The following is a 13,159-nucleotide window of genomic DNA, read 5'->3' as shown; positions in this document are numbered from 1 at the left end:
TCTCTTACTCCTTCCGCCGCCTACTACGAACAGCTCTGCATGCTACCATCGAGACTCTCCGGTCGACTGTGCGGGACGGGTTCTCGTTCCCAACGAACCAGCGGAATCTGCCCAACACCTGGGTAGCTCCTAATCGTCTTGGGACACACCTGGCGCCGCTGCCCGGGTCCAGAGCCTGCTACGGCAAATAGCCCCCTTCCAGCCACATGGGGATGCCCGTCCAAGACCGTAATACTGATACAGAGCGATGCCCCGTACAGATCTCAACACGAATGCCAAACTAAAGTCCAACCTAAACTCCGAACCCATCCCCAAGCCAGTAAACCAACGCCCAGCCCCTGAGATTGTTTATCTACCTTGTCACAACCCACCCCCCTCCTCATCAAGCGGCTCAACCCTGACCAAAATCTCCTCCAACAACCCCTCCAAGAAGGTGCCCACCTCCATGCCCATCCCCACCGGCTCTGCCTTATCAAAGTGATCAATCTCCTTGCACACGTGCGCAAGCTTGTACACGAGCTTGCGGATCTTGTCGTGCGCCGCCTCGGCGCGCTGCTGCTTGGGCGTGACGGGCGGCAGCGGCATGCCTGGCGCCTCCGGCCGGTAGAGCTGCTGCAGGTGGACCTGGCGGCGCTTGAGGGCCTCTTCGAGGGCCGGGAAGATGACGTCGTTGAGGGCGTCGAGGTCGCCGTTGGGGTTGGCGGGCGCCGGGGTCGGGAAGGAGAGCGGGTTCGACAAGGAGGAAGAGGAGCTGTCGCCTCGGTTCGGGGATGGGCGGGGGAGTTCCTTGGAGATGAGAGGTTGGAAGTTTTGGCTGGAGTAGGAGGGTTTATGCGTTTGGTTCTGGAAGGCTTGGGCAGGTTGTTGGGCTTGAAATTGGTAGACGGCGGGCTGGGTCTTATTTTTGGTTTGGAGTTGCTGAGACTGTGATGGGGTTCGCTGGTTTCGCTGTGGTTGCTGATGGTGTGGCCCTCCGCGGTAGGGCGGGATCTCGGGAATTTTCATTGAGACTGGCCTGGATGAGGATGCTGTCGGGTGCAGTGAAGGGCTCTGTTGCTGAATGGCCGAACCGAAATTCATCACGCCCATCTCCCGCTGCAACTGCTCCTGCAAGACACGGTCGTAGTCGGGCGAACTGGTTGAGGGGACTGGTGGCATGGGTTTCGATGTGTAGGTCGCCCGAGGAATTTCCGGGCCGCTGGAAGCTTTCTGGGGCGACGGCGGCAGCGGAACCTTGCTGGGTGATGACGGCGCGGGAGGCTGAGCTGGCACCGGTTTCCGTTGAGGCGACACCTGCCTCGATGTGCCAGTGCCGCTAGCCCCTTTTAAAGTATCCCTGGGCTCCGCCACGACCTTGGTTGGGCTAGCCTCTCGCTTCCCCTCCTCGTAACTGTCAGAGACATCGAACGACCTCGACGATCTCGCATTGGTTGCTGATTCACCCATGGGATTGAGCAGGCCCGGTCTGTGGACAATGTTGCCTCGCTCGCTCACCAGACGCACGGTTCCAAAATCCCACATGTCCTCGTTGACAGGGCCTCTGTTTTCGGTTTCGCAACCGTCGTCCCCGTCAAAGCTGTCTTCGTCGTCCTGCTTGTGAGTAACGGCCCAGCGACTGTAGCGTTCGATTAGCTCGGTAAGATAGCTTGTCTTCTTAGCCCTCCTGATGAAGGGGTGCTTAAGCAGCTCCCTCGCGGACGGCCGCTCCTTGGGGTCGCGCTGCAGACAGAGCTCGACGAACTCCTTGAAAGCTCTGGTGAAGTTTCCTTCTAGCCGCGGAGGCGCGTTTTTGGGAATCAGGAAAAGCACTTTCATGGGGTGGATGTCGGCATATGGTGGCTCGCCGTTGGCCAGTTCGAGCGCGGTAATCCCCAATGACCAGATGTCGGCCTTGTGATCGTAGCCGCTCTGCTTGATTACTTCTGGCGCCATCCAGAACGGGGTGCCTACAAAGGTGTTCTTTTTCGTCATGGTCGCCGAAAGCTGGCCCGAGACACCAAAGTCGGCCAGCTTGACTTGACCGTTGGCTGAGAGAAGGATGTTCGCCGCTGCGGGTAGCGTTAGCAGAGCGACATGGACAGGAACCGAGCTGGCGGTATACCCTTGATGTCCCGGTGCAGCTTCTTGTCTGAGTGCAGGTAGTCCAAGCCAAGAAGCAGCTCGCGGACGATGATGGCGATGTAATCTTCTCCGATGAGGCCCGGCTTCATGAGATCGGCGCAGCTCCCGCCGGAACAAAACTCCATGACGATCCATAGCTCGGCCCCTTTGGCGTAGGAGCCGTAATACTTGGTCACGTAGGGCGACTGCAACTCCGAGAGGATGGCGATCTCTTGAATGATGTCTTCAACCTCGTCCTCGGCACTCTCTATGTCGATGATTTTGATGGCGACCGACTGGCCGGTGCGCTTATCGACACTGGCAACATGTCAGCAAGGTGAAACTCTTGCCCGCAAACCTGTAGGAGATATGGACCCTTTGTAGACTTTTCCAAAGCTGCCGCCGCCTGTTGGTCCTGTCAGTCGCCATAACTTCACAGGCGTACGCACGAGAGGTCCAACCAATGCAGTACTCCTTGGTGTAGAGCATCTCTGGGTCCAGTGACCCTTCGGAGTCGTCGTAACCCCGGTTTTCGCGGCCCGCCATGGCTGTTTATCCTCCGAGTCGACCCAAGGTGGTATCCTGCAATCTAGTTGGTGTTAGAACTACAACATGCCCTTCGCGCATGTGCTTCAATGTTTGCGCCAGCAGGGATTGTCCGAACGAAATCGGTGCGGGTGCTCTGCGTGCTGGTGTGTGTAACGAGGCAGAGAGGGAGCTGACGGTGTGTTGCTCGGGAACCGAGGAGCAATTCGTTGAGTTAACCGGCGCGAGGGCGACAGGGCATGGGTTTTGTCGAGGAGTTGGGTGGTTGCCGTCGTTCGCCAAGGTAATCGAGTGCGATTAAGGAAACGGGGCACAGAGCGCGAGAGTCTTACTGCCAAATTGTCAGCATGAAACTTCTACTGTGAGTGATCCGTCAAAGGGTCTTTGCTGCGTCGCATGTTGTTGAGCAAGAGGGGTGGAAGGGACCCGGGCCATTATACCTGCAGAGGGGCATGTGTGAATCCAAGTCAAAGTACCTTGGCACAAACTTGCGCCATCCAGCGAAAGCAAGCAGATGGTAAAAAGAGTCAGTCCGAGGGCAGACCGAATCACAAGATCTCCAGGGCATATAATGCCACAGGTGCTATGCTTCCGGTGTTTTGAAATTCCAAGTCTACGACGGGAGAGAAGACAGCCTCCCTGCGTTGTACAATACAAGCACTTGCGTCACTGGGAAGAGCTTCGTGGTTGTCTGGTGTGCCAGGTCCGTTGCCAGACAAGCCATGTGGGGTCCGGAAACACACGCCAGGGGATGGATTTGTTTACTGCCCACATCCCCGCTTCCCCATCCCATGTCGCTAGGGAGATGTCAGGGGTAGGCGCCTTCTCAGCGGGGGATTTCCAACGTCACCTTCCACTAACACGGGACTCCCAGAGAATTCCGGTAAGTAACACAAACATGACCGACCGGTACTTCTGCTCAAGAACAACGTTGAAGGTTTCATTCTGGCACAAGCTTGATAGGAACCAACCTCCGCATCAAGGTAAGGATTCGCTTAGAACACAAGTCCTCAGCCTACCGGAATGTGCAACTCCCTCGTCGAAGTCAAATCAGCATCAATCCATGAAACCCACGCAAGCACTCTCGGACACTTGCGGCTATCGCCCAAGGAACCAACCAAAATAACTCGCAACCTCGCATTACAATCCGTCTCATGGAGGGTGGGCACGGCTGACCTGGTTGGTTGACGGTGAGCGGTTCAGCTTCGGTCTGCCCACAGATGCCATGTAATGGGACAGCTTGATTGGGTACCAGCCTCGGCTCACATTGAGTTTAATGTCACCATCTCTTTGGGAGATCAGTGACTTGTCCCGGTCACGCCGCGTTAGGACCTGAGTCTATTGTCTTGATTGCTGCCAGCAGAGAATGCAAATAGGCCCTACCGAGGTCCCTTCATGCCAGGAAGTCATCGCCATTACCACACCGGGCCCACCCAAACTGAGAAACGTCACCGAGAATCAGGACACCAACCCAGCGCGAAACTCATGGCATCGTAGGCGAAAGCACAGTCTATTCACCCTAGTTCCATATCTGCCGCGCCTTTCTAGTGCAATCCGCCCATACCATGCCAGTTGCTCAGCGGCGAGACCGGGCCGTGCCGGAAAGAGATCAAAGACACAAAAAAAAAAAAAAAACGGTGAATAAGGGAAACGGTGCTGGAGTCGGCCACCCTTTACTCCTCGATAAACTCGATCATAACGGTCCCGTTGGCCAACCCTGCCTCTTGGATCGTCTCATCGAGATGCTCGATCAAGTCAACGCCTTGGGGCATCGACTTGAGCTCAAACTCTACGCCCTCCTTGCCCTCCAGTGGCTCAGCCTTGAGCCACTCGTAAATGCGGGAGACGCGATCGTCCAGGCGAAAGCGGCGGATGATCCGCCCAGGCGGATTTCTGACCTGCAGTCGGGTTGTCGTCTGAGGATCGGGCGGCGGTTCGACATGTGGCTGATCTGAGGGTATCCTGGAGAACGCAGATTCCTGTGCCGACGAAGCATCGGGCTCTACGGCTGCGGCTGCTGTCACTGTAGCCTCTGCCTTTTCCTTGCCCTTGCCCTCTGTCAAGGGATTTGGTGACTTTGTGAGAGCGTCTGGGTCGGGAATATTTGGCCTGGCTGAGCCGCCGTTGGCATCCAAGCTGTTTTGTAACGCCATCTCCAGCATCTCCTCTTCCGTCATCCGGTCCACATCTACCACACGTTCGGGTCGCTTCGTCTTAACCACAGGGTTCTTGCTGTGTGCAGATAGGCTGTACCGGTCGAGAAATTCGGCGAGCTGCGCGTGGAACTCAAGCGCGCTCGGAAAGGGGATACCACTAAAAACCTTGACTTGCTCGCCCGTACGCGGATCAATGATCGACACGTGTGGGTAGTTGTTTGGGTTCTGGTGGCTTTCGTTGGGGAAGTAAAAGGTGATATACCGCTCTGCCGCATAATCGTTCTTGTCGAATTGGAGAAAAATGAAGTTCTCCCTGACCAGTGACTTCACAGCCTCATCCTTCCAGATATCGCGGTTCAGGGCCTGACAGTTGAAGTCGGACATGTCTTGGAGATTCACCAAGAGCCACTTCTTGTTCTCCTTGCCCTCGTCGCGGGCCTCATCCCAGCTCAGGTGCGACATCAGGGCGTATGGGGGGCGGAACAGCTCCGCCAAGCGGGACGCCCGGGTCGGCTCCGCAGTACCTAGCGATGCAGGGCGCGCTGCGCGCGCATTTTCTTCCCAAACGGACTGGGCAAACGGGTTGTTAGGGGGCCGGGCTGTGTAGTAGTCGTGGTGTCAACAAGCCTGGATGGCTGGATGAAATTGCTTGCAGCAAACTCACCTCGAGCTTGTTGTCTCCTCCGCATCTGAGCCAATACAGCAGCATGACCGTCATCATCGTCATCGGCAAATGATGGCCCAACCAAAGTCTCGGTGGTGCGGGCCATGGGTGCGCGTACACCGGTGTCCTCTGTGGTTTGCCCTGCGTACAGCTCCTCCTGCAGTCGCCTCGCCACGGCTGCATCTTCCTCCTCTTGAGCTTGCCTAGCAATGTTGACCACTTCATCGGTCTCGTCCGTCTCATCCTCGGTCATCGCCACGTCGTCGTCGTCCGAGTCGAGGTGAATTACGCCTTGGGCATCCTCGCGGCCGATGTGCGGGCGGTTTGACCGGCTTGACAAAGCCGTAGAGCCGGTGCTGGCGCCAGCTGCGGCGGTGGACGGGCCGGCATTGCTCAATGAGCGCTGCAAGTCTTCATCGGTGAACCAGAGCTGGATGGCTTGCTCCAGTTCGGAACCGCAGAGCTCCAGCATGCGCTCAGCAGCGGTTCGGTTGGCACCCGTGATGCCCATGAAGGACTCGATATCTTCTTCCCTCGCCATCTTGACGAAGCAGGTGTGGCTCCCACCACACCGGGACAAGTTGACGATTCAAGCCGAGGGGGAGAAGTCCCAAGACCCAGGCGGGGCGCGGTTTCAAACGGATTTTCGAAAAGAGCCGCTGATTCAAAGTGTTTGATGCTGACAATCGAGCGGTCGCTGGTTGGGCTGATCGATCGACAGATGGGCGAGGCGAGATTCGACGAGGCTCAAAGGTGCCAGAAGTGGGGGACAGCTCAAACCCCGCGCTCACTGTCGCGCTCAGGGAACCTAACCAATGCTCGGCCAGACCAATAATGGGAAAGGCAAATGAACTTGACTGCCAGAAAGCCAGGAATTACGTGAGATTTGGTGTGGGCGGCGAATGGATGCTGGGGGGGTGAGGTGAACTGGGTTTGAAACACATGCGAGAAGGGCACAGGCGCTGGAGCTTGTGTTGACTGTCACTGCAGCAGGCGGCCAAGCTCTGACGCAAAGTGGAAGGAACCTTAAAGAAAGCCGAAGCCGGATCATCCAGCTTCCCGCCCGCGAATCAGGTCAGGGTCAGCAAGTCATTCCGCAAAGACAAGAGATTGACGAAGTCCGTGTTACGAACCTAACAAACACACACCTACATGCCGAAGTGGGAAAAAAAATTTCTATGCAGATATCGAAATACACTGACGGATACTCTTTTTTTTTTATATTTTTTTAAAAAAAATTATCTTGTTATATTTGCCACTATCCATCAGCTAGGCTGCCCGGTGTTTGCTTAGTAACCTAGCGGAGTGGCATGCTGTTGCGTGTGCCAGAGCAGCCTGTCGGGAGGCGTTGCAGGTGGTTGCGTCGCTGTGGAAGCCTCTCCCAGGTAATCGAACACTAACCTCAACCTGACCCCACGTACCTACTTCACCTTGCTGTACATTATTCGCACAGTTGACGCGACCCGGACTCTCACAACTGCCTCTCACAACCCTCGAATTTGAACCTGAGTTGCCGATGCCACTTTGACTTGCAAACGTTTGTGTTGGGTGTGAGCACCTGCTTCCCACTCACTCCTCGCTCTGCTCGACCTCCATCCCGACACAGGGGCGACCCACTCGCCATGGCTGCTCCCGCTGACGCAAAGAGAGAAATCGAGCTCATCGAGAAAGTCGAATGGCGGATTCTCTCAGCTTCTTCCGACGAAGAGAAGCTTCAAGGCCTTCTGAAGGTCTATCTGACTCCCTTGCTGCTCAAAGCCGGCAGTGAGCATGTCTCGGTCAGAAACAAGGTACTTCACTCAGTCCACCGACGCCCCCTGCTTGAACACACAACGCTCACAGAGCTCTTCACAGGTTATTTCCACCTGCCAGACCATCAATAAACTCGTCAAGTCACCAGGGTACGTGCCCAGCCTGCCCGTAAAAGTGACGGCGCCGGGCTGACCACCTGACTTACCAGCATCGTGTTGCCCGTTCCCTCTCTGCTGGACCAGTACAAGGCCACAGAACAACCCCTTGTCCGGCACTTTGACCTGGTTTACATTCAACACAGCGTCGGGAAGCTGGACAGGGATGAACAGCGTGCCCTCGTCCCGAAGGCATTCCGCGGCATCAGCAATGGCTCAACATCCTCCATCAGCCGACTCTTTAACGTCACTCTGCGCATGCTCCCTGCCGTCAAAATCCCGCCACGTGGAAGTAAGGAGGATGTTGACTTCCGAGAAGCCATGGGCTTGGCGAATCCTGAAGATGCCCGCTTCGTCGCCTCGTGGTTCGGGAAGCTTCTGCTGCTCCGCGTAAACGCGACGAGCTCAGCCGAGTCACCCGGCTTGACTGACGCAGATATCAGTTTCCTCACTCTTGACAAGCCAGGGACCTGGGACCCTGCGGCTGGAGGATTGAACCTGCCCGAAACTCGGATCCAGGTGGCCAACTTGCTAGCCAGCGGTGCCTTCACTGATAAGGAACGGTTCATACCCGCCATTTACACCGCGTCAAGTTCCGACTACCGCGTCTCGGGGGTTGGGGATGACCTGCTGAAGCGCAGTTCCGTCTCGCTCGAAGACCAAGACTTGGTCCAGAAGCTGTTTGAAGCGCACTCCAGGCTCCCTCCACCGTACCGGATCCGCATCCTTGGCGTTCTCAGCAAGTCGGAAACGGCGACCACATTCACCGACGACATCCTTGCCGCCTTTCGCCGAAATATCGCCAGTCAAGCCGAGGTAGGTGACGCCATGCAGATTGATGGCCAGACTTCAACCGCAAAGCCCACTGGCCTTGAGCTGAACAAGCTCCATCGCGCCCTGTTCGAGTTCATCAACTGGGTTGCTCGTATCGGGCCGACCAAAACCGATTACAACAAGATAGGTCCTCCCCTGGTTGAGCTGCTCAAAGACTTCATAAAACGACAGGGTTGGCCGAAGCCCGGGCGCCTGTCGCTTGACGAGAGCGTGTTGCGCTCCAGGGCGTACGAGACCATTGGAATCCTTGCGAAGGGGGCCTCTATGTCGGAGCACGACCGCCTGGCCTTGGCTGGCTGGTTGTTTCGTTCCCTCTCAGAAGACCCAACCCCAGATGTTGTCGTCAACATTGATGGCGCCCTGTCAAGCCTCACAAGCCTGTTCAAGCCTCCACACAGTTTCATCGTCAACAGGCAACTACAATCCATTCTCCTGACCTACATGACGCTGAAGGATGACGAAGGTGACGTCGTCCGGAGTGCGCGGCATGCAGTGACGAAGTGGGCAAACCACTGTTTGCCATTCTCTGACATCTATGCCCGTTGGATCGATATTCTCGCCATTGCCGGTCGTCCTGACGAGCGCAGCGACGTAGTCGAGGAAGGTCACAAGGGCCTGGATCCTTGGGCATATTACGCTAACGACCACAAGTCGCGAACCCTGCCAGACTGGAAGGAGATGGTCCAGATGTTCTTCAAAGAGTCCATCACTCCTTTGAACGCCTCTCCGATTTGGGCTCGGGGCCCAAGAATGGAGGTCGACGACAGGGGTGTCTCCATCAACTTCCCTGCCGAATCACTTCCAGCATTCCCCGTTGCCGTCGAGTTTTGCAAACGAATTCTGTTCTTGACCGCACTCAAGGATTTCCTCGTCGAGCCAGGGTGGGAACGGCGGCTGGAAGCACTATTGCAGTCTGACCTGGCCAGCCGCCAAACAATACGGGGATACCTGTTTGCCTTCCCCCGCCAAGAACACGCTCTCTTCCACCTCCTCCGCGCTACGTTCGAAGGCATGATCAAGGAGGACGTTAAGATTGCTGAGCCGTGTGCCAGAGCGTTCGTGGATTTGGCGTCTTTGTCGCCGAAGGCCGTCCTAGAGCCTCTGGCATCCCGCTCACTGGAGCTGTTACCTCTCGTCAAGTCGAACAAGAAGGAACTCCGTGCTCTCGGGTCGAAGGCCTTTGGAATCCTTGCAGCTCACCCGTCTAATCCTGCCGAGTTCATCGCCAGGGTCAGGGAGACATTGGTTGCCATCACCAAGAACCTCACAACGGCGGTAGGATCGGAGCTCAACGCCGTCGAGGGCGCATTCCTTGCTCTCGCTCACCTCAGCTCCAGGTGCATTTACTACTCTCCAGAATCGAGCGCTATTGTTGGTGCTGCTATTGACGGGATATTCCCGACTCTCGACTCTGTTTCCTCCTGCACAATGTCAACTCAGGAAATCCTGTTCGAAGCGTACTCTCAGCTTTGGACTGCCGCCATCCCACCTGTACCAGCAAACGAAATTTCCCAAGAGAACATGGCTGACCTTCTCTCAAAAGCCTTTATCGAGCCGCTCGTCAGCCATGCAAAGAAGGGCAATGAGAAAGCCATCACCGGTCTGGGAAGGCTTGCCATCTCAATTCCAGCAACGGAGGCACTCGACCCCAACACGCCGGATGACGTTCTTGGTTCAATCCTCGACAAGCTGTACTCGCTGTACGATATCAAACAGGCTCAGGTGCACTTCGCTGTGGGGGAAGCCATTGCAGCAGCGATCGCATGTTGGGACGCTGATGTGATCAAACTTACTGTCGATGTACAGGCCGAAGAAACCGGGTTCGGCGTCTCCAAGCGTCCAGTGCGTCTGGCTGCCGTCCTAAAGAAGCTTCTGATGGACTGCAAGACCACCAAGCCATCCTTGTTGAAAGCTTCTGGCATCTGGCTGTTCTGCGTAATCCAGCACTGCTCACACTTGTACGAGGTCCAGTCCAGACTCCGAGAATGCCAGGTCGCTTTCATGCGGCTTCTCAGCGCAAGAGATGAGCTCGTCCAGGAGACTGCGTCACGAGGTCTGGCCTTGGTGTACGAGAAGGGCGATGCGGCTCTCAAGGGCGAACTTGTCCGCGACTTGGTGTCGTTCTTCACCGGCTCGGCGCCTCAACTCAAAGTGGACCAAGAGACCGAGCTCTTTGATGCTGGCGCTCTCCCTACCGGCGACGGCAAGTCCGTCACTTCGTACAAAGACATTGTGAGTCTAGCGAACGAAGTCGGCGACCCGAGCCTGGTTTACAAGTTCATGTCGCTGGCTACCAACGCCGCGACATGGTCAACCCGGTCCGCCTTTGGGCGCTTCGGACTCAGCAATATCCTGGCCGAGTCGGAGATTGACCCAAAGCTTTACCCCAAGCTGTACCGCTACCGCTTTGACCCAAACCAGAACGTCCGACGCTCCATGAACGATATCTGGAAAGCATTGGTGAAAGACCCAAACGCTGTCATGGAGACACACTTTGATAGCATCATGAAGGATTTGCTGAAGAGTATCCTCGGCAAGGAATGGCGAGTCCGCGAAGCTAGCTGTGCCGCCATCTCCGACCTCGTTTCGGGGCGGTCGTTTGAGAAGTACGAGCGGTACTACAAGGATATCTGGTCTGCCGCGCTGAAGGTGCTTGACGACGTCAAGGCAACGGTTCGGAACGCGGCACTGCACCTCTGCATTGCACTCTCTACAACACTTGTCCGGCAGCTTGAAGAATCAGGCTCAACCGCAACGGCAAAGGCCATGATGAACGAGGCCCTCCCCTTCCTGCTCTCCGACAAAGGCATAGAAAGCGGCGTTGAGGACGTCAAGATCTTCGCCACTATCACGGTCATGAACATCGCCAAAAGCGGCGGCGACGCAATTAAGCCCTACATACCCACCCTGATCCCCCAATTCCTCGGCCTCCTGAGCACCATTGAACCCGAGGCCATCAACTACCACTACCAGCGGGCAGGCGAGGATAACCGCGAGAAGATCGACAAGCTTCGCAGCGCCATGGTATCGCGCAGCCCCATCGTCGAGGCCATCGATAACACCCTGCGCAGCGTTGACTCAACTGTCATGAAAAACTTGGCCCCAAGACTTCTAGAATCCATCAAATCCGCCCTCGGCATGCCCACCAAGCTCGGCTGCGCCCGCGTCCTCTCGACCCTCTCAACCCGCCACGCCCTCTCCTTCGCCCCTTACTCCCCGACCTTCGTCGCCCTCATGGAGAAGCAGATCCTCGACCGCAACGACGAAGTCAGCCAGAACTACGCCCGCGCCGCGGCGTACCTCATCCGCATCGTCCCGGACCCGGAACCCAAGACCCGTTACGCCGACCGCCTCGTTGCCCTGTACCTCACCTCCGAGGACGAAACCCGCCGCCAGAAGGTTGCCGACGCCGTCCTTGCCCTCTCCAAAATCTCCCCGGACCACTTCAGCGCTCTCGAGACGAACCTCCTGCCCTTTGCCTTCCTCGCCCGCCACGACACGGACGACTACGTCCGCAAGGAGGCACAGGAGGTCTGGGACACGCACGCTGGAAGTTCCGGTCTGACCGTCGTGCGGTACCTGACCGAGGTTGTCGTGCTGGTAGAGCGGTGTCTAGGTGCTGCTCAGTGGGGCATCAAGCACACGGGCGCGCTGGCCGTGGCGTCGGCTGTGGAGGCAGTTGTGGCCGCCGGCGAGGCGTCGGGCAGGGTGAATCTCGAGGGGCTGAAGGTGCTGTGGCCTGTGTATGACAGAGCGCTGGCGCTCAAGACGTTTGAGGGGAAGGAGAGGCTACTGAAGCCGTTGCCTGGGTTTGTCAAGGCTTATGGGGCTCGGTGGAAGGAGGATGCGAAGATGGCGGAGCTGTTGAGGAAGGTTGTTGTGCGGGAGGCGAAGAGGAACAATGACGCGTACCGGCCGCATGCGTTTCAGTGTTTGTGGAGGGTGGCGGCGGTGCGCGACGACCTGGAGATGGTGGGAGAGATTGCGGAGATTGTGGGGGGATATTTGGTGGTGGAGGAGGCAGATGAGGATGTCATGGACGTGGACCAGCCCAAGGGGGTCAGCAAAGGGAGGAGCAAGGGCCTGGATCTCAGGAGCCTGACCGTTTGGGCTGCTATGGAGGCCATCTTGAAGGGGTATAACCGGGTGACTATGAAGCAGGATCCAATGTCGACCCTGCGAGAGGTAGTGCTGGCGCTGGAGTCGGCTGCTGGTGGTCAGTCCAAGTCACTCAACGCCGCATCGCCCTACGTCGCGAGGCACGAATTCCAGACCATCAGACGTACATTCTGGTATGACTGCGTCAAGGAAGTGATGGAGGATGCAGTCGGCGAGGTTATCGTTCATGACGGTAACGCGAGCACCCTGGTTGGACAGCGGGAGGTTGTCAAGTGGTTCTTGAACACTCTCGACCTGGGCACCGACGACACCGGCACAGAGAATCAGCGGATGGCCAGGGTCAAGGCAGTCAGGGCTACATTACGACTAGGGAAGGCAGGCGCCGGACTTTCCGTCGATAATGGATGGAGGGCGGAAATTAGGCGTGTTGTTGATGAGGCTTTGGGGAAGGAGAGGTCGCTTGAGGTGCAAAAGGTTTGGAAGGAGTGTTTGGAGCTGTTGAGTACTTGACACGTACCTGAACTGATCCAAGCAAGCGCAGAGGGTATGGCGTTCCGTCTGTTCATATGCACTTTAAGTCACGGGGCGGTATTGGACGTAGTTCCAGGCAGTGCAATTCCGTCTTGGGGTTTGATGCTTCTGTCTTTGATCACGGCCCCGTTCTGAGTGCACCGGTCTCAACCATTCCTGGGAAATATCCGGGCACAAGAGAGACTTGAAGAACATCTACAGTACAGTACAGCATTTTTGGCAACATGTTAAGCGTGAAGGCACTGAAGAAGGTTGGCTTTGACTCTAGATCAAGAGCTCTCGTTAATGCTACGATATACGTG

The 13,159-nt window shown here is 56.7% G+C and overlaps 3 protein-coding genes across 3 annotated transcripts; 1 reads left to right on the top strand and 2 right to left on the bottom strand.

Annotated features, from left to right (window-relative positions):
- Positions 1 to 275: 275 nt before the first annotated feature.
- On the bottom strand, positions 276 to 2,452 carry N657DRAFT_52731 (Pkinase-domain-containing protein). Its single transcript, XM_062787723.1, has 2 exons — positions 2,102 to 2,452; positions 276 to 2,048 (listed from the first exon to the last, which is right to left on the bottom strand). The coding sequence occupies exons 1-2, from the start codon at positions 2,244 to 2,246 to the stop codon at positions 361 to 363; spliced, it is 1,833 nt and encodes a 610-aa protein (XP_062652846.1). The 5' UTR covers positions 2,247 to 2,452; the 3' UTR covers positions 276 to 360.
- Positions 2,453 to 4,319: 1,867 nt separating this feature from the next.
- On the bottom strand, positions 4,320 to 6,007 carry N657DRAFT_563879 (uncharacterized protein; the record flags this gene model as incomplete). Its single annotated transcript, XM_062788244.1, has 2 exons — positions 4,320 to 5,401; positions 5,467 to 6,007. 2 exons carry the CDS (start codon positions 6,005 to 6,007, stop codon positions 4,320 to 4,322), a joined length of 1,623 nt encoding a protein of 540 aa, XP_062652845.1.
- A 725-nt stretch (positions 6,008 to 6,732) lies between these two features.
- N657DRAFT_686471 (uncharacterized protein) lies at positions 6,733 to 13,159 on the top strand. The gene is made up of 3 exons (XM_062796832.1): positions 6,733 to 7,256; positions 7,321 to 7,367; positions 7,427 to 13,159. Exons 1-3 carry the CDS (start codon positions 7,089 to 7,091, stop codon positions 12,834 to 12,836), a joined length of 5,625 nt encoding a protein of 1,874 aa, XP_062652844.1. The 5' UTR covers positions 6,733 to 7,088; the 3' UTR covers positions 12,837 to 13,159.

The sequence above is a fragment of the Parathielavia appendiculata genome (genome assembly GCF_033297405.1).
Source record: "Parathielavia appendiculata strain CBS 731.68 unplaced genomic scaffold N657scaffold_1, whole genome shotgun sequence".
NCBI lineage: Eukaryota > Fungi > Ascomycota > Sordariomycetes > Sordariales > Chaetomiaceae > Parathielavia > Parathielavia appendiculata.
Note: the sequence above shows the minus strand (reverse complement) of the source record. Positions and strands in the feature narration are given on the sequence as shown.

Excerpts from the sequence above, each read along its gene's own strand:
- N657DRAFT_686471 (XM_062796832.1), top strand. The coding sequence starts at position 7,089 with ATGGCTGCTCCCGCTGACGCAAAGAGAGAAATCGAGCTCATCGAGAAA. Across the intron at positions 7,257-7,320 it reads ATGTCTCGGTCAGAAACAAG|GTTATTTCCACCTGCCAGAC; the intron begins GTACTTCACTCA and ends AGCTCTTCACAG. Across the intron at positions 7,368-7,426 it reads AAACTCGTCAAGTCACCAGG|CATCGTGTTGCCCGTTCCCT; the intron begins GTACGTGCCCAG and ends CTGACTTACCAG.
- N657DRAFT_52731 (XM_062787723.1), bottom strand. The coding sequence starts at position 2,246 with ATGGAGTTTTGTTCCGGCGGGAGCTGCGCCGATCTCATGAAGCCGGGC. Across the intron at positions 2,049-2,101 it reads GCTGCACCGGGACATCAAGG|CGGCGAACATCCTTCTCTCA; the intron begins GTATACCGCCAG and ends CGCTACCCGCAG.